The sequence below is a fragment of the Nylanderia fulva genome, unplaced genomic scaffold, assembly GCF_048542155.1.
Source record: "Nylanderia fulva isolate GAGA-0341 unplaced genomic scaffold, ASM4854215v1 Scaffold15, whole genome shotgun sequence".
NCBI classification, from domain to species: Eukaryota; Metazoa; Arthropoda; class Insecta; order Hymenoptera; family Formicidae; genus Nylanderia; species Nylanderia fulva.
Window position 1 is genome coordinate 3,132,987 of NW_028189730.1, and position 21,901 is coordinate 3,154,887.

At 31.6% G+C, this 21,901-nt stretch overlaps 1 protein-coding gene across 2 annotated transcripts in view; it reads left to right on the plus strand.

Moving 5' to 3' along the window:
* Positions 1-2,636: 2,636 nt before the first annotated feature.
* Calx (sodium/calcium exchanger 3) overlaps positions 2,637-21,901 on the plus strand; it is an 85,862-nt gene continuing 66,597 nt past the window's right edge. For both annotated transcript variants that reach the window (XM_085480529.1, XM_085480530.1), the window contains exons 1-2: positions 2,637-4,793; positions 8,260-8,532. In XM_085480529.1, coding sequence (XP_085336655.1) covers positions 3,442-4,793; positions 8,260-8,532 — 1,625 coding nt within the window. In that variant the 5' untranslated portion in view covers positions 2,637-3,441. The remainder of the gene's footprint in view (positions 4,794-8,259; positions 8,533-21,901) is intronic.

Sequence of the window (21,901 nt, forward strand, 5' to 3'; positions counted from 1 at the left end):
ATTTTCTCTCGGAATTTACCTTAAAAATTATTGTAATTATGGGACAATATATGGTATTGAAAGAATTTTATAAGAATTTCTCTGATTAAAAATATTTACCTTAAAAAAATTAATATTTTTTATTATACACACTGAAAACAAATTATTAAATTAATAAATATTTATTTTCTATACTGCCTATAACAAAAATTATTTATTTGGAACAAATAAATATTTTTCACATCAAAAATCAATATTATTAGTTTCAATTAAATAATTGATTAGAGGCAGTACTAAAATATAATAAATATTTATTCGAATTAAATAAACTTTAAATAATCAGAGAAGCTCTTGTAAAATTCTCCCAATACCATATATTGTCCCATAATTTTCAGGGTGAATTCTAAGAGAAAATTCTCTCCGTGTAAACACGAGCTGCATCCTCGGTGCAGAACTGTAGAACTGATCGAGCCGGCTGAGGTGTCGAAGCGGGCGAGAGCCTCTTCAGGGTGTCGGTTACGCATAGGGCTGGTGCGCATGCGCCGACGAGGGGATGCGCGACGCGACGAGGACGGGAAGAGGGTGGACGTTTTAGCTCGACGAAGATCGAGTCCGAGGCAAGACCGTACATAGAGACTTCGCGAACGGGGATATTCGCTCAGCGAGAGGGTGCGAGAAAATTTCAACCCCCATTTTTCACCCTTATATACATATATACCATTTCTCCTAATATCTCATATAATATATGTGACGTATTTTGTGCTCGATTAATTTTTTATCGAATACAAAATGTCGGTACTATAATTTTTGACAAGTTTGACCACCCCAAATACGCGGTACGTTGAATCATCCTTTATACAAGCTTACTCTAGTTCACAGGCGCGGATAGGGATGAGAGGGAAAGAGAGAGAGAGAGCGCGAGTTGTGTAAGGGATGGAGAACATGGGGAGGATGGGCAAAGGCGTGGATAGCCTCGGAGAGGGGTTGGAAAGCTTCTGAGAGCGACGAAGATAGCGATCGGGGAGGCGCTGGAAGTAGATTCAGCGTTGAACAGTGGCAATCAACTGAATTATATTTGCGATACTATAACATCGGAGGGGTAAGAACATTTAAATATCCATCCCCCGTCTTCGTATTTATACCCTAACAGCACACATATCCCGAAGACACTCTGAGAAAACATCCTGAGGACGTTCGAATGTCCTCTGGATATCCTCTGGATATCCTAAAGATATCCTCGAATATTATATGGATATCCTCTAAATATCCTATGGATATCCTCTGAAAATCCTAGGAATATCCTCTGAATATCCTAAAAATATCCTCGAATATCCTATGGATATCCTCTGAATATCCTAAAGATATCCTCGAATATCCTATGGATATCCTCTGAAAATCCTAGGAATATCCTCTGAATATTCTAAAGTTATCCTCGAATATCCTATGGATATCCTCTGAAAATCCTAGGAATATCCTCTGAATATCCTAAAGATATCCTCGAATATCCTATGGATATCCTCTGAAAATCCTAGGAATATCCTCTGAAAATCCTACGAATATTCTCAGAATGTCTTTTGGATATTGTGTGTTATTAGGGTAGGAATGTAAACTTAAGAAATTGTTTTATTTTTTCCTTCTTTAAAAAGAAGATTGCAGAACTGAACCTACTTTCGGATAAGTTAAAGAAGAGTATAAATTGGGATTAAAATTCTTTGAAGATGTTTAGTTAATTAACTTGGAAAAAGAATGATTTTTATAAAAATCATCGAGGTGGACAGAGTCCTTCACAGCAAAAGAAATCTCTAACAGCACGCATATCCTGAAGACGTTCAGAGAACATTCCGAAGATGTCCTCTGAATATTTTTCGGATATGTTGTGCTATTAGGGATATTTGCGCACTCCTGATCACAAGTGAGAAATCAAATGATTCGACGACGTCGCACGAAGGGTGGAACGGAGATTCGCGTTATGGCCACCCCTGATATGGAATCCGAGAGAGAAAGAGGGTAGAACGAAGAAAGGGGCTACGTCGCGGAGCGAGAAAAAAGAGAAGAGCGGAAGGGGTGCAGGTGGTGTGCGCTATAGGGTTCGACGAGGACGAGGATATAAATACGGGGATACGGAAAAAGAGCGGATAGAGCGACAGAGAAAGAGAGATAGAGAAAGTGGGGGACGCTACTAGAGAGGGTAGATATTCTACACGCGCAAACGTATACAAGATGCCGCTGCGCCGCGTGAAGCGTGACGAGGAATGAAAACCGTGGAGAGAGGAAGATACGAGGAGAAAAAGAAAGAGAGAGAGAGGGAGAACGTTTCTTCGAGCTCGACGTAGGAAAGGGAGCATCATCATCAGGGAAGTCAACAAGGACGGAAATAGCAGCGGCGAAGCAAGGTGGAAGAAGACAGGGATACCCTGAAGAGCGACAGACAAGGACGGGGAGACCACCTAGGCTCCTCTAGTCGTGGGTTAGAGTAGAACGGAGGTAGCGTCGACCCGACGAAGAAGACGAGGACAAAAATATCATCGGAGCGTCGAGGACGAAGTCGGAGCGAGACGGAAGAGAGGTCGGCCGAAGAGGGGAGTCGAAGAGGGAGGACAGTGGGAGGGTGGCCGCGTCTGGCTAGCTCGAGACACCACTCCCCACTCGGTCTGGCCGACTCTCTCCTCTAGCTTCCTCTCTTCCTCTCTCTCTCTCCTCTTTCAGTGTTCGTTCGAACGCGGCCCGGTACGGTTCTGCTGCCCCCGGTGGTGTCGAAGGGTCACCCGCCTCGATGATGATGGGAGCTCACTGTCGCGGTGGTATTGGCGGGTTCCCTCGGTAGCCGGTTCCCGAATGTACCTACCTCAGGGTGGCCCGCAGTGGCGGTTCTAGCTCTCCGTCTACCTCGGCGAGAGGATCGGTGTGCGAGGGTATATAGGTGTGTGCGAGTTTTACGGGGCGGGAGAGAGAGAGAGAGAGAGAGAGCGAGTGTGCGTGAAGAGGGAAAAGGATCAGGACAGTGAGAGACAGAAAGGGATCCTCCACCGAACGATGTTGAGGATTTCGATCAGAGAGAGTTGAAATTGCCGGTCCGGGATCGTCATCGACTTGGTGCTATATCGGTTGTTGTTGCAAAACATAGCATCCCCATTTCTCCCCGAAGCGAGGCTGCGTCGCGCGTCGAATTTCGTTGGAGGGTTTCTTTTTTCCGAGATCAAATCAGTGTGCGATAGAAAAAAAAAGCAGCAACTTTTCCGTCTCAAGCAGAAACCCGCCTCTTGTTTCTTGCTCCCTGGAAAGGGGAGTGAACTCTCTCTCTCTCATCCCTAAAGAGCGAGTCACGTATATATCGAGAGAGAAACACGCCGGGATAAGAAAAGTTGCTCGCCGCTCTGAATGAAGAACGAGACTCCCGGCGGATTTGTATTCCCGTGGAGACGACAATCGAGTTACTAGAGGATCCAATCGCGATTTTCCAACATGCCCGGGAATTACTCGGTGAAGTGCGAGCCGGGTCTGATGATACCCCTCTGGCGCCCGGAGGAGAACCTATACCTGATCGAGATCGTCTTCCGGGGCCTGGTGTACTTCTTCCTGCTGTTATACCTGTTCATCGGCGTCTCGATCATCAGCGACCGCTTCATGGCCGCTATCGAGGTGATCACGTCCAAGGAGAAGGAGCTGGTGGTGCGCCGTCACGGTAGAGAGCCCCAGATCGTGATAGTCCGAGTTTGGAACGAGACGGTGGCGAATTTAACCCTGATGGCGCTCGGTAGCAGCGCGCCCGAGATTTTGCTGTCCATCATCGAGATCTGGGCGAAGAACTTCCAGGCCGGCGAACTCGGCCCGGGAACGATCGTCGGCTCCGCCGCCTACAACCTCTTTGTCATCATTTCCCTGTGCGTGTTCGTGATCCCGAACGGCGAGACCCGGAAGATCAAGCACCTCCGCGTCTTCTTCGTCACCGCGACCTGGAGCATCTTCGCCTACGTCTGGCTGTACATCATCCTCGCGGTCTCCAGTCCGGGTGTGCTCGAGATCTGGGAGGGTATCCTGACCTTCCTCTTCTTCCCGGCCACCGTGCTGACTGCCTGGGTCGCTGATCGTCGATTGCTCATCTACAAGTACCTGCACAAGGGCTACCGGATGAACAAGCGGGGTGTGATCGTGCAGGCGGAGGCCGGAGATTCCGAGATAGGAGTGGAGCTGGAGATCAAGCCGCAGCAAGATGGTCTCCACGGCATGATGGACCGCCTGGCCGACATCGACTCCCCCGAAGCGAAGGAGTTCGAGCAAACGCGAAGAGACTACATCAATACTCTGAAGGAGCTGCGGAAGAAGTATCCGATTCTACCCCTGGAGCAACTCGAGGTTATGGCTCATGAGGAGGTGCTGGGCAAGGGCCCGAAGAGCCGGGCCTTCTACCGGGTGCAGGCTACGAGGAAGATGGTGGGCGCGGGCAACCTCAGCAGGAAGATCAGCGAAAGGGCGCAGAGCGACCTCAGCGAGGTCAAGGCCGAGCTGCAGAAGGCGGAGGCCGAGAGCGTCGACATCGAGAACGTCAATGCCACGAGAGTGTTCTTCGAGCCTGGCCACTACACGGTGATGGAGAACGTCGGGACCTTCGAGGTGGGAGTCACCAGGGCCGGGGGCGACCTTAATAAGGTCTGCAGCGTGGATTATTGCACGGAGGACGGCTCCGCCGAGGCGGGTTCCGACTACGTTAGCGCCAAGGGCACCCTGACCTTCGAGCCCGGCGAGACCAAGAAGACGATCAAGCTTTCGGTCATCGACGACGAGCTGTTCGAAGAGGACGAGCATTTCTACGTCAGGTGAATTTCATCGTCCTGTTTTATCGATTAAATATCATTTTTGCGCACCCTTTTCTTTTTATTGGCTGAATAGAATGATAATTATATTTTTTTCACGATTAAAATACATATAGAAACAAAGCGCGAAACTACCGATTTTATGTTAAAAACAAAAAAAAAACAAAAAAAAAATTAATTTTGTTAAACAAAATTTTTTGTGAAACAAAACTGAAAGCTTTTTGTAAAACAAATTTTTTTTGTGAAACAAAACCGAAAGCTTCTTTTTGTAAAAAAAATTTGTTTTACAAAAAGCTTTCGGTTTTGTTTTACAAAAAATTTTGTAAAACAAAAAGCTTTCGATCAAAAACAATTTTTGTTAAATGAAAAAATTAATTTTTTTGTTCTATATGCATTTTCCTTTAATAAATTTCATCTAAGATTAAATGGAGAATAAATCGTCATTATATATCGCTTGCTTTAATCGGAGAATTTCATTTTCGAAAGCACTCATAATTATTACAGAATTATTGATATTAACCCCCCGAATTAATATTGCCCGGACGATCGTTTGTGGAGCATTTGCATAATTGAGCCCTCTAATATGATATCATCTAGATACGTCTAGATAGATTCTGCCATTGAAAGATACTTCAAGTTCCTTCGCGAAAGAGGCGTGGTTCTTAAAGCGCGCTTCGTGATCGCGAATCATTGATTAGCACCAAAGAGGCAATCATTCAATTCATTTCGAACGAACGGCATCCGCAATTTCATCTGGATAAGTTGCTAACAGTTCGATTTAATCAAGGACGTTAGAAGTGGTTAACCTGGCCATTCTTCTTTGTGCAATTTAAGCTGCTACTACCAGCTTTCTATTCGACACACACGTTCCAAATAAGGTGTTCGAAATAAATTTATGAGAAAATTGATAAATTCGAGAATTCTTAATTCTTATTTAACCGCATAATATATATGCATATGCGTCTAATTATCATATTAGATTAATTTGATAATTAATGCAATTAACATATTTAATACCGTCTATGTTTTATTTTATATATAAAATTTTTATATTTTAATATTATATAATATAATGTTATGTAATATATTATTATAATATAATATTATTTTTATATATAATATATACATAATTATATATAATAATATTATATTAAATAATATATAATAATATATTTATGTACTTATATATTTAATTAAAATTTTTAAATATTTATATATAATTGTATATAATATTTATATTAATAATTCGTATAAATTTGTCGCTTTTAATGCGTTAAAAATTTTTTTCAAGTAAATTGCTCGTTAACATTGACTTATTATGATGATGTCATAAGTGAACAATTATAACCAGTAGTAAGCCTGCTTTACGTGGGAAGAAATCCGTGAGCCCGATTATTGCGTCACAAAAACACATTCCCAGACAGATATAATAAAGAACAATTAGGTGTTGCATGTACCGACTTTAGTCATTCATTACATGTCATTTATTTTTTTCATTCCCTTTTTCGGGACTCGTCGCGCCTTCTCGGAGAGAGAAAGATAAATGATAATTATATTTTTCCACAATTAAAATACATATAGAAACAAAGCGCGAAGCTATCAATTTTATGTTAAAAACAAAAAATTTTTATTTTGTTAAACAAGTTTTTGTGAAACAAAACCAAAAGCGTTTTTATGTAAAAAAATTTTGTTTTACAAAAAGCTTTCCGGTTTTGTTTTACAAAAAACTTTCGGTTTTGTTTTACAAAAAATTTTGTTTAACAAAATAAAAATTTTTTGTTTTTAACATAAAATCGGTAGCTTCGCGCTTTGTTTCTATATGTATTTTAATCGTGGGAAAGTATAATATATATATGTATATATATATACGTTTCGCCTTCGGAAACAAAAAGTGCAATTAAAGAACGAGCCAGACTCTTTTATTTCACGCCACGATCGTAAATTGTGGGCTCGTGTTATTATTGGTCTAGTCTCGGCTGACCTGATATTTTCTGTTATTTCTCCAACGTAACCTCGCATGTTAGATTGCATCGTGAAAACCGCATGCATGCGCAATTAAATCTATAAGTAAAATGCGCGCACACACACGTATACATGCACTTACGTGTATAATTCGACTTGTAAGAGAGATCAACGAAAATTGCGCACGAAGGATGTCGATTATCCTAACAAAGTATCGCTTTGATTATATTTTATGTGGGTCGAAAAGAAAACTATTGTTATTTAATAATCTTTATGCACACACGCACACACACACACACACATAGAATCTGTAGATTATATTATGTCATTTATAATTTCATCTCGCGTGTGCGCAAATTATTTTAACGTCAAAATGTATATTATTCAATTCTCTGTCGTGTAAGAAATTTGTAGAAATGTTTTATTTCTACAAATTTAATAGAAGAAAAATATAATATCGAGAAATATAAAATATATTGAGAAAAAATGTAATTGCGCGGAGAGATAATTATTGAACGAAGTAATTACATTAATGTTATCTTTGCGACAGATTAAAATGTTTAATTATTGTTTTATATACAAGCTGATGAGTTTTTAATATAATAATTTGAAATTAAATAATTTTAATATCTCACGATATTATTATATAAAAGTAATTAAAATTCGAAATAATATAAATTTTTGTGATAAAATAATATTCTACGACCGAGATGTGTTGAGAAAATTTTGTTTAAATTTTTTGACGGTAAGATCGAAGAATTTAAATAAAAATAAAAAAAAGCAATGTAAGAGAGGGATCCTTGTAAAAAGATATCAAAGGAGGTCAAGCGATAAAAATAACATCTTCGAAGAAATCTCTTGTAAATGACGAATATTCACACGGCGAAATTATAGACTAGCTTACCTGCAAACTTGATTAAGGTATTCTGCGCAGCATGACATTTTTAGATAGAAAATAAAAGAGATCCGATGTGACATTCGACACAAATTACAGAAGCTTGTCAATTTGAAAATCTCGAGAGAGGAAATCTTCCCGAATGTCATTTGTATTGATTGATGCAGAAGATGTGTCAATTAATTCTAATATCAAATGTCACTAATGATCACGCAGGATATTTTTACAGGAGGGGGCATAATTAAATTTTCCCTCGTTTTTTATTTTCTTCTTTCTTAATTTTTTTAAGTTTCTTATTTTCATGATCGATCATAAATAGTGCATACATCTCGATTTTGTCTGGAAATGTTGAAAAAAATCAAAAAAATTTTTTTAAATAAAAAATGTTAAATATTTCACACACATATTTATATAATAAAATATAATATTTAAATAATATATCATTATTTTTTATATTTATTTTTATATTTATATTTATATTATATTTATATTTAATGAATTAATTAAATAATTAAAAGTAATTAAATTTCCTTTTTAAAAAATATTTACATATAATTTTTCACATAAACAATTTGACGTAAAAGAATGAGCATCCTTACCTTTTGCCTGCAGGCTCAGCAACGTATCGCAGCCGGCGATGCTCGTCTCGCCGAGTCTGGCGACGGTGATGATCCTGGACGACGACCACAGCGGTATCTTCGGCTTCCCGGAGAGAGACGTGGAGCTGGTGGAGAGCGTGGGGCAGTATCCTCTGCGGGTGGTGCGCTACAGCGGGGCCCGTGGTCGCGTCGTCATCCCCTATCGCACCGTGGAGGGCACCGCGAAGCCGGGCAAACAGTACATGCACATCGAGGGCAACCTGACCTTCGAGGATAATCAGACAGAGTGAGTGACGTAACGATAATCCCTGATGAATTATGAGATTAACCCTTCTGTCGACGAACGAACGCGACTTTGAATGTGTGTGACAAGAATTTTTGCTTCAAAACAAAGCAGGGGCTTCCTTCGTATCCGGAAATTAGATAATTTTTAAACTAGCTAGATAAAGATGAGATAAAAATATGTAAATTTAGCTTAGATTAAATGAAGATGATTTTATTTTAAATATTGAAAAATAATGATCTGGAAAAAGTTAAAAATTATTATCTAGGAAATTATCTAGATAAATCGTCATATATAATTTTATCTAGGTATATTTACATTATTAAAAACTGTGTTTACATAAGCAGTCTTAAAAATTATTGTCTAGGAAATTATCTAGATGAATCGTCATATATAATTTTATCTAGATATATATCGAGGTAAATTATATGGCGATTCATCTAGATAATTTTCTAGATAATAATTTTTAAGACTGCTTATGTAAACACAGTTATAAAAAAATTATAAAAAAAATATAAAAAAAATATAAAAATATATTTATACATTTTTATCGCTTACTGCTTAAGTTCTACTATTTAAATATTTTTATGTGCTATGATTTTCTAAAATTTTTTTAATACACATTTTTCTTATCTATATAAAAATAAAATGACGCCAAAGTTTTATCTATATAATTTTATTTAGATAACAGCAAACACTGCTGACAGCTGACGTAAATAAATTGTTTCTGTGCAATGTGTCAAAAAAATATGTGATTGGGAAACCTGAACCAATTGAGGAAAAGGTGAAAAGTCGACAGGAGGGTAATCAAGTGCAATTATCGATCGCTATTACGAAGAAAAGGAGGGAAAATTGGTACTCTCTCTCCTTCTTTCTCCGTCTTACTGTTTCTATTTTCTATTTCGGCCTTGGAGTCATCGACCTATGTAATAGCAGGCTTTAGTGGCGAGGTCTTTGTTTTAATGGTCAATGTCGCGAAGAAAAAATAAACTCCTACACGTTCGAAAGAAAAGAGAGAGAGAGAGAGAGATGTTTGGAAAATGTCCCCCATAGAGTCCGGGGATCGATAAAATTCTAATTTTTGCGAAAAAAGGGGAAAGAGAGAAAATTCTACGTATTTATGGATAATCGTTTTCTCCTTCTCTCCACATCGTACATAATTAATCGATATAATCTTTTCGCGGGAGAGAAAGAAATAAAAGGTATATATTTATATATTATATATTATTAAATATATTATTAAATATAATATATATTATATATTATAAAATATGTTATTAAATATAATATATATTTTATATTATATATTATTATATAATATATTATATATTATTATATATTATATATTATTATATAATATATTATATATTATATATTATTACATAATATATTATATATTATTATATAATATATTATATATTATTATATATTATTATATAATATATATTATATATTATTAAAATATATATACGTAATATTTGTGCCAATTCTTTAATTGACATTTCGATATTGACGAATCGAATATAACACTGAATCGATACTTGAATTGAAATGGAAACAAGAGAAAATAATATATATTCTCGTTTAAGAAAATTATTGGAAAGCTCGGAGAAATGTTGTTTCAACGCAGTTAATCGCGTTATACGAATAAAAAGGGAAGGCGGTTGATGTGATTTTCATAATTTACAGCTTCTCGATACAGAAGCTACCCAGTAGCTCGTAAGATCGCGTCAAATGAGCGTGGTAAGGTCGTAAAGAGAGATCGATAAGAAATTCATTGCTAGAAGGGAGATATATAGATGCATTAATACAAGCGTATATTGTAGCATCGATCAGAAATGGCGGAGAGAAAATACGTAAGACAAGGTAAAGGTACATATTAATTAATTTTAATTGACTATGCCTACTTCCCCATCAACGTCAATTTTGTGCTTCTTACTTTAATCTCAACCATCTGCCTCAAATCGTGAATATATAAACGTAATTATTGATATAATTAATCGGAAACTCCATATTATATTTATTTACGCTTATATAATTTAGCGGAACTTTTTTATCATATAATTCACTCATTTAATTTATTCGAGAAAAAATTTTTGATTCAAGTAGTTTTAATTGTGATAAATATAATATGGTGTACCTTTCTTGTATTTATTGATAGTCTCTTGTTTGAATTTTTTCTCTTTTTTACTGATTCTAATTATTTGATAATAAAATATTTATTTTATTATACATAATGTTATTATAAATATTTATTCTTACAAATAAAAATATATATATTTACAAGAGTGTATTTTTAAAATTATACATATTTGTCGATTAAAGAAGAAGTTGTTCTTTACATCGATTTTAAATTAATGTGCATTATAGAAGATTGCAAAGTCTAAGAGCCTACATTAAAAGGTATACTTAATATATAGTCAGTCAATAAAAGAGAAGAAACTTTCTACTTTAATTATTAAAACAAAAATTTTCACGAGCGTAAAGATGATTAAATTGCTATTTTAGTATACAAAAGAGACAGGGAAATGCAAAATAGCAAAGATATAATGAAAAGTGCATAGATTAATAAAAAAACAAACTTACATAAAGTATAAATAAATATAAAGTATAAATAAATAAAAATATAAACGAAATATAATATAAATAAATACATAAATAAAATAAATAAATAAAAATATAAATAAAATAAAAAATTTAAACTTAAAAAATAAAATATAAATTAAAAAATAAAATAAAAAAGCAAGTATTTTCTTGGTGTTTATCTTCAATAAAAGTTAATTGAATCTCTGTTTAGAATGATCAGAAAACAAAGTGTTTCCGGATTATATCCAGCCAATTTTCTACAGAAGCGACCTTTCTTTTTAAAGAGAAATACAATCCCCCTTTTATTATTGTTATTCCGAAGTAGCGTTATCGTGGATAGTGTTGCAGGATCGTATCGGTTACCGAAGGAGCTTGTAACTAGCATGTTACAACCGCAATGGCTAAGTACTATATGTAAGGATCGATCGTTATCGCGACACGATCGGTAATTAGAAACTCACGTCGGATAATTAGATCGGCAGATGTTATCCCTCCCTCCTCTAAAATAACAATTTAACCACCCTCGAAAAGATCGCGACTGATGACATTTATAAATAATCGAGTGGAAATTAAAGCTTATTATTTATTGTTCATCATTTTATGTCCTATCTGTGATTTCTATTTCATTAAACTTTATCATATTAAACTAAATTCTCTCATATATTAGGTATGTTAAATATTATATATAATAAACATTTTTTATATACGTATGACTGATAATTTAAATATTTCATATTTTTTGCATTACGCTAAAAATTTGATTTTTATTTTATAAAAATTTTATTAAATTTTTTTATCATATTAAACTAAATTCTCTCACATTAAAGATATATTAAAAATTATGAATGTATATTTATTGAGATATAGACATATAATATATATATATATATATATATATATATATATATATATATTATTTGACGTATTATTTAATTTATACGTGATTGATAATTTTAATAAAATTTTTGGGTAATCGTACTTTTTGCATTATTACTTTTATTTTATATTATGCCAAAAATTTGATTTCTATTTTATAAAAACTTTATGGAATTTTTTATCATATTAAACTAAATGCTCCAGCATTAAAGGTATATTAAAAGTTATGAAATTTAAATACATATTATTTGACTACTTAAAAAATTTTTTTAAATTATTTAATTTTTAATTCATATGTGATTGATAATTTAAATAAAATTTCTGGGTAATTCTACTTTTTGCATTATTATTATTAATATTTTGTATTATGCCAAAAATTTGATTTCTATTTTCTAAAAACTATGGAATTTTTTTCATCATATATTTTATCATTTATTATTTATTCATATATTTTCATTATATGAAACTAAATGCTTAAAGTTACATATATTACATATATTAAAAGTTACACATATTATATAAATTAAAAGTTACATATGTACGAATATTAATTGAGATATTATAAATTTACATATATATTATTCGAGGTATTATTTAATTCGCACGTGATTGATAGTTTAAATGAAATTTCCGGTTAATTCTACTTTGTATTATATATACCGCAAATATATAGGCTATCGAAATTTCCCGTAATAACGCACGATCGAATACAGACCGCTCGTCTACTGCAATTAACTATGCGACAGGGGATACTGCGCGATGCTGCAGCATACACAATGCATTCCTATCACAGCCTTATCAGTAATTAGCGACTGGCAGGAGACAATTAGAGGGCCGACCTTTCATCCGTTTACATTCAAAGAACTTGTTTCGCAAAATGACGTGACTTGATAATAATATCTGGAATAATACCGTAATTTTGTGCGAGGGTGTGGAAAATGTATCGTCGATATTATAAATAAATTACAAATCATATAAATAAATTATAAATAATTCACTTTATGATTTATGTAACATAAATAATTTATATAATTAAATTATAACTTTTATAAATGCGATATTTCTACAATTATTAATTCGAAAATGAGCTCAACCTACGCATATGTAAATAAAACGTGCGAGAGCTTTCGAATCGTGATATTTAGCAATATAGGTCAGTCAGTATTTAATGATTAGTTGAGCATGACTGATTTATTGTCGGAATTCAGCTGACGGGGAGCTCAGTGTTGACAATCGAATCGTATTATCATGGAATTATCATGGAATTATCATGGAAGTAGAAGATCATTTTTGTAGGTAAATTTAGATTCATTAATTTTAAAATTTGTTTATACGATACTTTCACACTTATTAGATCTTGATAAAGGAATGTGTTATTTAAGATCATTATTATATAGATTTATATCAAGATCATTATTATATATATCTCTATTATTTATTTATTTCATATATATTAATATATTAAAGAAAAAAATTACATTTATATTTAACATATTAATGTATATTAATATATTAAATAAATAAGTAATATATACTACAATATATTATATATATATATATATATATTATATTATAATATATTATATATTATATATATATATATATATATATATATATATATAGATATGTATATATATAATATATACTATAATATATATTAATATATATTTAAGATATTTTTTTATTCGAGAAATATCTGTTATTTATTCTAGTATCTTATAACTTATTTTGCTCATGCAACAAAAATAACAAAAAAAGAAACACAAAATTTTCTCTCTAAGTGTATATCATATTTTGTTAAATTTTATGTATCCGGAAATATATATGTCGAGATTGTATCACGTAATGTATAAAGTTTGGAATGAGAGTTTCATGAATATCGCATAAGTCACCGGATCTTCTTCTAATTTTAACTGTGCAATCTCATATGACAGCCGCTTCGTTACTTATAATATTACTTTGAAGACACTGCTCTAACAACGTATCTTTCATTTCTAATAATAATTTCATACGACATTTGAATAGCTTCATTAATTTTGTTAATAATAAATAATTGAAAAATGCTTTATTATATTATATTTTATATATTATATTAATTATATTTTTTATTAATAATTTTTATATTATTTAATTTCTATATAATAATTGCGCGTGCAATATTTCTATATATAATTTTCACGCTTATGTTTGATATTTTTCTTCTTTGAAATATATAATGCAACACTTGAATATATTGCTACTTGATCTTATAAATGTAAGTACGGCGGAACACAACGGAGCAGTTTTCGTTCTCTCGAGTAATCGCAATTTATCGCATATCCCTTTCGAGGGCCTCCGTCGAGGATCTTGATAAAAGAAAATGTGGCGTGCCGAACGAGAGACGTAACGTTACCCAGTCACCCCGATAAGCATCGTCAGATTGTCGCCGTCCCTCGGATAAAAATAGGGGGGGTTTTCTGCAGTATAGATAAGAAACTAAAGGGGTGTTTCGTCTCCTTGGAAATGAAGCAACCGTCATCGAATAATTTCTCAGGAAAAGTTTTATTCAGATTGTCACGCAAAGTGGTGCCTTCTCGTGTGCGCGGTTCAATCTTAAAATTATTATTAAAACATGCCTCCATTTATGATATATGCTAATTTTTATTTTCGAAACTTAACTCGCTATAATCGTCGCCCTTGGCGAATTATATATAATTGATACATTATTTATATTAATATAAATTATATTAACATATATTTTTTATATATTAATATTATATATTAACATACATATATTATATATTAATATAATTTATATATTATATATTATATGTTGTAAATTATATTAATATTAATATTAATATTAATATTAAATATATAAATTATTTTATTAATATACATACATTAATATAAAATTAATATACACATATTTTTTTTCTATTAAAATTTACATTAATATAAAATTAATATGAATTAATATAAAAAAAAAATAATTTAGCATATATTTTCTTCATTAATTTTATTAAAATTTTCATGGAAATATGCGTGTCAAGAGGGGATAAGATCTTCTCACTTCTGTAGATCATCCTTGCTCTTAATCTTGCCTTCAAATTGCATAGCGACATTGTAACCCTTTAATTTCGCGCTATTGTTCGCGACCCCTGTTGCTTGATTGAACAACGTCGCGTCAGAACGGTTTTATGAGGTTTTCTAAAAAGTATTTAATGTTAAATCGAGCACTCTTTTTACGATTCGGGTCGGGAAATAGAGTTGCGAGAAAATCGTGTTCGCGAAGTTTTAAGAGCTGAAGTAGAGAGCTAAAAAGCGTGACGCCACCAATTTCTTTCAAAAAGTATCAATTTTAGAGAAAAATATATTCTTCAAATAAGATGAAAACATACGAGTATAATAAGTAATTAATATATATTTTTATTATTTATTATATTGAGGAAATATTTTTATTTATTATTTAATATAAAAATATATCATAAGATGTAATCTCATAAAAATATTTAAATACAATTAATCATTAAAAATTCATTACTATTTAAATATAACAATAATTTAATTAAAAATATTACCAATTATTTAATCTAAAAATATCATAAGACAATCATAAAAATATTTAAATAAAATTAATTAAAAATTTATTATTGTTTAAATATAACAATAATTTAATCAAAGAGAAAAAATAGTTGTAAGAAAAAAATTCTATTTTAAAAAATATTACCAATTATTGTTTATTAAGCAAATCGATCGTTATTATGTTTTCATACTTTGTTTACGATCGGAGACAAATAATTTTTCTTACAGAAGTGGCACTTCACATTGTGTACTGAATTCATTTTTAGAATTTTTTACTGAACTACTTCTTTTCCCTACTGTGTGATTTCAGAATAAATCTTTCTTAAACTTTCCACTCTCCGGCGCGATCTATAGTTAAAGAATGTTCAGAGTTTGCGACTTAAGTTACCTTTTGAAGTGACCCACAAACGAGATAGAAATACTTCGTCATCGGTAAATATTGTCGTCGTACTTGTTCATTCTTCGTTCGGTCTTTTATGCGAGATGATTTTAAAACAGTTTGTGCAAATTTAAATTTAAAAATTCCGAGCCAATTAATGCCTAGCGAAATATCTTGTCAATGTCAGCGAGATTATAGTCGAGATATTAAGAATTAAAAAGTTTTGATTGATAGCGCTAGAATAAGATTTATGCTAATAATGCAAATATATATAATCAAAGTTTTATTTATATGCAAATCATGCTCCTCTACCATATTATAACTTATTATTATATAGTTTTGCTCGTAGATTACTCGAATTAACCTTAATTCATGCTTGGTAAAAGTACTGATAACTTGAATTAAAACGGTTGAGAGAGGAAAGTCATTTATAAAATCTGAAAGTAGAATATTCATTCAATAAGACAAATAATTATTATAAATTATATATTATAATTCTTAATAACATATTTGTAGCAAAATTTTGAAACCACATGAAAGATTCGTAGATTCTCGATGAATATCGATCTAAGAATAGAATTAACATAAATCACCGATATATCGAGTTGAATTTGACGAAGAAGAGAGTTTACACGGGAGAAATTAAATTTATCGATTTAGAAGGTTCAGGTAAAATTAAATTGCTAAATATAAAAGTGCTCGTCGAGGGTGGAACTTTTTCTAAAGGGATAAAGTCTCGAGGGTTTCTAATGAAGCAACGTTAGTTAGTCGGTTACATTATACAGAGTGATCCACAATTCCACTGCATAAGTTTTTTCTTCTGTAAACAAATGCTGCGTTTTTTGTGCGCGTTATATTATTATATTTTTTTAATTTACTAGATAGAGAATATTACTATAAAAGTGCACACGCGCCATTTGTTCCTTTAACGCCGCATCATATTATCTAATAAACTGTAAAATTTAAAAAAAGAAATGTATCTTTCCTGATGCACAAAAGTATAACTATATGGTGCGAGACAAAATTACTATGTATATTCACTGCCCTCCAAACCCAGTTTTAGTTGCTAAAATACACAATCTCTGCAGTAACAACATATTATTGTAAACTCGAGAAGAGCGTATGGGAGAATTATTATCTTTGTCCTTTGGGAGCAGTATATTAAACTTTACCCGAAATGAACAAGCTCTCACACCGATTGTACTCTTATCTGTCAAATATCAGGTGACAGCTGATCTGTCATCCGAGATGTCAGATCGCTCACGAAGTATAAAAGCGCAATGAAAGAGTTAATCAGGGAAAAAAAAACAATTCAATATTCGATTATCATTGTTCACAACGATATCGAGTCGATGTACATATCTTCCTCACACTGAAAAAAAAATTATTGAATTCGAATAAATAAATATCTAATAAATCATTGATTTGAAACAAATAAATATTTATCTTAAAAAGGATTTTCTTATATCAAATAAATATTTTTTACATCAAATCAATATTATTAGAATAAAAAAATTAAATTGCATATAATATACAAGGTGTTGAGAAAAAATGTAAAATATTTTAAGGTAGTTTAGCATGCCTCAAAATTATTCAATAAACATGGGTTTGCAAATGAGATGATTTTGAGATATTTTTGCATATAGAGAGAATTTTAATTACGAAGTAATATGGTATTGGAAGAATTCGATGAGTTTCTCTGATTAATATTTATCATAATAAAAAAATATTAATATCTATATCACAATAAGATATAAAATATGTTCGATTAATTTTACTATGTACACATTAATATTTTTTAGATATATATTATATATTATATATATATATATATATATATATATATATATATATATATAATTTTATAATCTATATAAAATTTCTATATATAATATTTATATTATTTTCCTATATATATATATATATATATATATATATATATAACAAATTAAATTTATTTAACGCGACTCGGAAGCGCGCGAGATGTTCCTCACACGAGACATAAAGTGGCTTAGGGTGTTTTGAGGGTTAATAGGAAAAACAGCCGTACCTGACCGGTAGCGTTTTATACCCCGTGTGCGCTTAACTCGGTACGTGCGCGAAATGAAAAGTTGCTCTTGTATCGGGGTTACTGGGGAAAACGCGATAATGGACGGTCGCGCGCGATCTTACCTTTACGACCCCGTTAGACACGTTTCTCCTACACGTCTTTACCCCTTACCTCCATCTTGTTAAACGTTCGCGAAGAAATTATCGCTATAAAATTATCGTCGGTAGCACGTGTGCTAAAATTTGCCGATCTCGTTGAAAGTTTCGCCCGGCGCAATATAAACCGAGCCTTTCATCTCCGAGGAAAAAGAGGGCGGTTAAAAAGGGAGGCTACTATTAAGACTTCGAGTTACACGTCTCCTGGTCTCGTAGTAAAAAAATCTCCTTGTTCGAGAAATCTCATTGTCCGGAAAAAGATCCGAACAATGCGGGAAATGTTTGAAGATGAAGTGAGTAGAAAAACAAACGGGATTTTTGGATGATAAACTAATTAAGATATATACATATATATGTATATTTAATTTTTTATATTAATAATTTAAATATTATATTTAATATATAATATACATATATATATTAAATATAATATAAAAAAATGTATATTATATATATTTTATAATATACATATATATTATATAATATACATATATTATATTTTTTATTATATTTTTATTATATTTAATTTTTAATATTAATATTTTAAATTGAAAATTAAATAAATTAAAAAATATGTGTGTACTTTAATTGTTTTTACGTTATATATTAAGACAATAATGCGTTTACTTAATACGCGCACGTGGAATAGAAGGCATCCATTATCGGGGACCACGTGGTGGATTTTAACGTCTCCGAAAAGCTCTCGAATGTGATTTTAGCTTCCCCGTTCCATTAGCTAATGTTTTGTTAAGTTCGCCGTCACTTCAGCTCGTCCCTGATAAAAAAAAGATCCCAACAGTTAACCCACATATTACCCGCGTATATACATCCAAGTCTTAACAATGGTAAAATTCTTGGTCGCTTTTCGACATGTAAATTTTAAAAATGTAACAAAATCGTACCTATATATACATTTTCAATTTCTCTTGGACGATTTGCAATTTTTATTATTTTTATTATATGTATCGTTTAATGTTTATTACTTGAAAATTTCAGAATTATATACATATATTTTTTATATATTTTTTTCATTCCGGACATGCTTATAAAGACCTTAAGGTACCACTGTGACGCAATTATTGTGGAAAAAAAGAGACAAGGAGAGATTATGCTTATTATACCTCTCGGTGCTTTTGAAGTAAACTTAAAGTTCCTAGAAAAGAGGGCGATTTCGCCGTGGAAGGACTGCAAATAAGCTTGTTGTTCGTGCAGCAGCAGAGTCTGAGTAGATTCGCTGATTTTAATATATAATAGAATCGCGAAGAACTTCCGCAGATAGAGGAAGAGAAACCCTCCATTTTCTTACATAACGAAAGAGGCTATATAATAATATATACGCATTATATCTCGAATTTTATCTGAATAGTTAAATTGGAATTAATCCGGATTTTGCGCTAGAATCTCCCTCGAAGAATGCGACTGTAAACTCGTTAGGAAACAATACAAAGACGTACCTATATCTTCGTTTATTATTTCATTCTTGCCGCGAATCCGCGGATTATTCTAAAATTATCACCTTGCATAATAAATGTTTTGCGTTTCAATCTTGCATTCTGCATTTAAAAATGCATTCGAAGAAAAGCGTCTCTAAAAATATATAGGTATTATATTATAAAATATTTTATTATTGTATTATATATAAATTATTACTTTATATATTTTTATCATTATATGTATATATATCTGTTTAGAAATATTTTTTACAATATATAATAAATACATATACCCATGTGGGAATTGCGTACATCAAACCAGTATTAGATATTAGCGAAGTACACGAAAAACAAATATATATATATATATATATATATATTAAAAAATAATTTAAAAATATATTTAATTTCCCTTCTAAATAAAAAAATGTAAAATAAAAATAAGGCGTAAAGTGTCATCTCATTTTCTCTCTCAAAAGCAAAAAAAAAAAAAAAAAAATTCGTAAAATATACTACACTTCTGTAAAAAAAGACGCGGCGACTTTTCTTTACAATTTCAATTGTTTAAGCTAGCTTCCCGGTGGTGCAATCTGACGTCGGAGTCAGAGGGTGCAAGGATGCAATGTAGTGCATTCTAGGAGCTTCCCACTCCCCTCGTTGGCCCATTTATGCAACGCTTCGCGTTGCGACATATCACGTTATACTGCATGTTCCATCAATGAAACGAGACAAATTATCCTGTCGTGAAAATATACACGTCCGACGCACATCTCTCTTTCCTACATAACGTAAAATTTACCCTCGTTCAAGGACCAAAAAATATCCCTCTTGTTTGAAGAGCATACATATATTTATATATTTACAATATATTAAATATTATAATTTATATATATATATATATATATGTATATATAAATTATTAATTTATATATATATATATGTGTGTGTATGTATATATAAATTATTAATTTATATATATATATATATATATATGTATGTATATATAAATTATTATTTATATTAAGGGTTTTAAAAAAATGGTTTAAAAATAGGTAATTTTAAATAGCTGTAACTTTGTTTCAAAAAATGATAATTTAAATTTTAAAAAAGGGTTTTAAAGCTTGAAATTTCTACTTTCAAAAAATCATAGCTTTTTTCGTTTTCTTCAATTCTGATATTTTTTACATACAGAAAACGACGAACATAACGAAATGGAACTTTTTTTTTTCACTTTATAGACATGTTACATATACAAGAAGATTTAAAATTTTTTTCTGATATTTTAACGTTAAAGCCTGAAGTTTTCCCTGTAAAATCGTTTTTTTAAATTTAAATTTCGATCTTTCCTTATCAAGTTATCGCAAATTAAAGAGAAAATGCGATTTTCACTTTAATTTGCGATAAATTGATAAGGAAAGATCGGAATTTAAATTTTAAAAAACGATTTTGCAGGGAAAATTTCAAGCTTTAATGCGAAAAAGTCATAAATTTTTTCCAATCTTGTTGTGAATGCGACACGTCTACAAAGTGAGAAGAAGATTTTCCATTTTCTTAATTTCGCCGTTTTTTCTATGTAAAAAATATCAGCATTGAAAAAAATAAAAAAGCTATGATCCTTCAAAAGTAGAGATTTCAAGCTTTAAAATCCTTTTTTAAAATTTAAATTCTCATTTTTCAAAACAAAGTTACAGCTATTTAAAATTTGCTTATTTAACAGAAATTTTTTTATTCCTTAATTATTTTGAGGAGTGTATATTTATATATATTGTTATTATATACATTTATTTGATTATATATATATTTGTTTATTTACAATATATTATATATTAATATTAATATATTAATATATTAATATATTAATATATTAATATATAATATATTACATAAAATATATTAATAAAATATATGTATTAAAATATGTATAATATATAATATATTAATATATCAATATTAATATATTATATATTGCAATATATAAAATATAAAAAATTAGTTTTTAAATGTTTAACAAGACTTCGACCACACCCGCATTTAAAGCTTTCATAGCGAAGCATAAAGAAATCAATAAAGGCAACGATAAATAAATCTGGATATACGTATGTACAATTTTTTTTTATAATTTAACTCTGAAAAAAAGAGAGACACAATATTATACACTTTTTCCTGTGCAATCGTGCAAAATAATTGGATTCTCCCGCATCTCTGGTCATATTTCACACCGCGCGTCACATCAAAAGGGTTACAGGCCGAATTACAGACTGTATATAGAGAGTGAAACAAGACGAGAGACGAGAATGAATGGGGCGGTAGGGTGGCAGCGAATATTTGC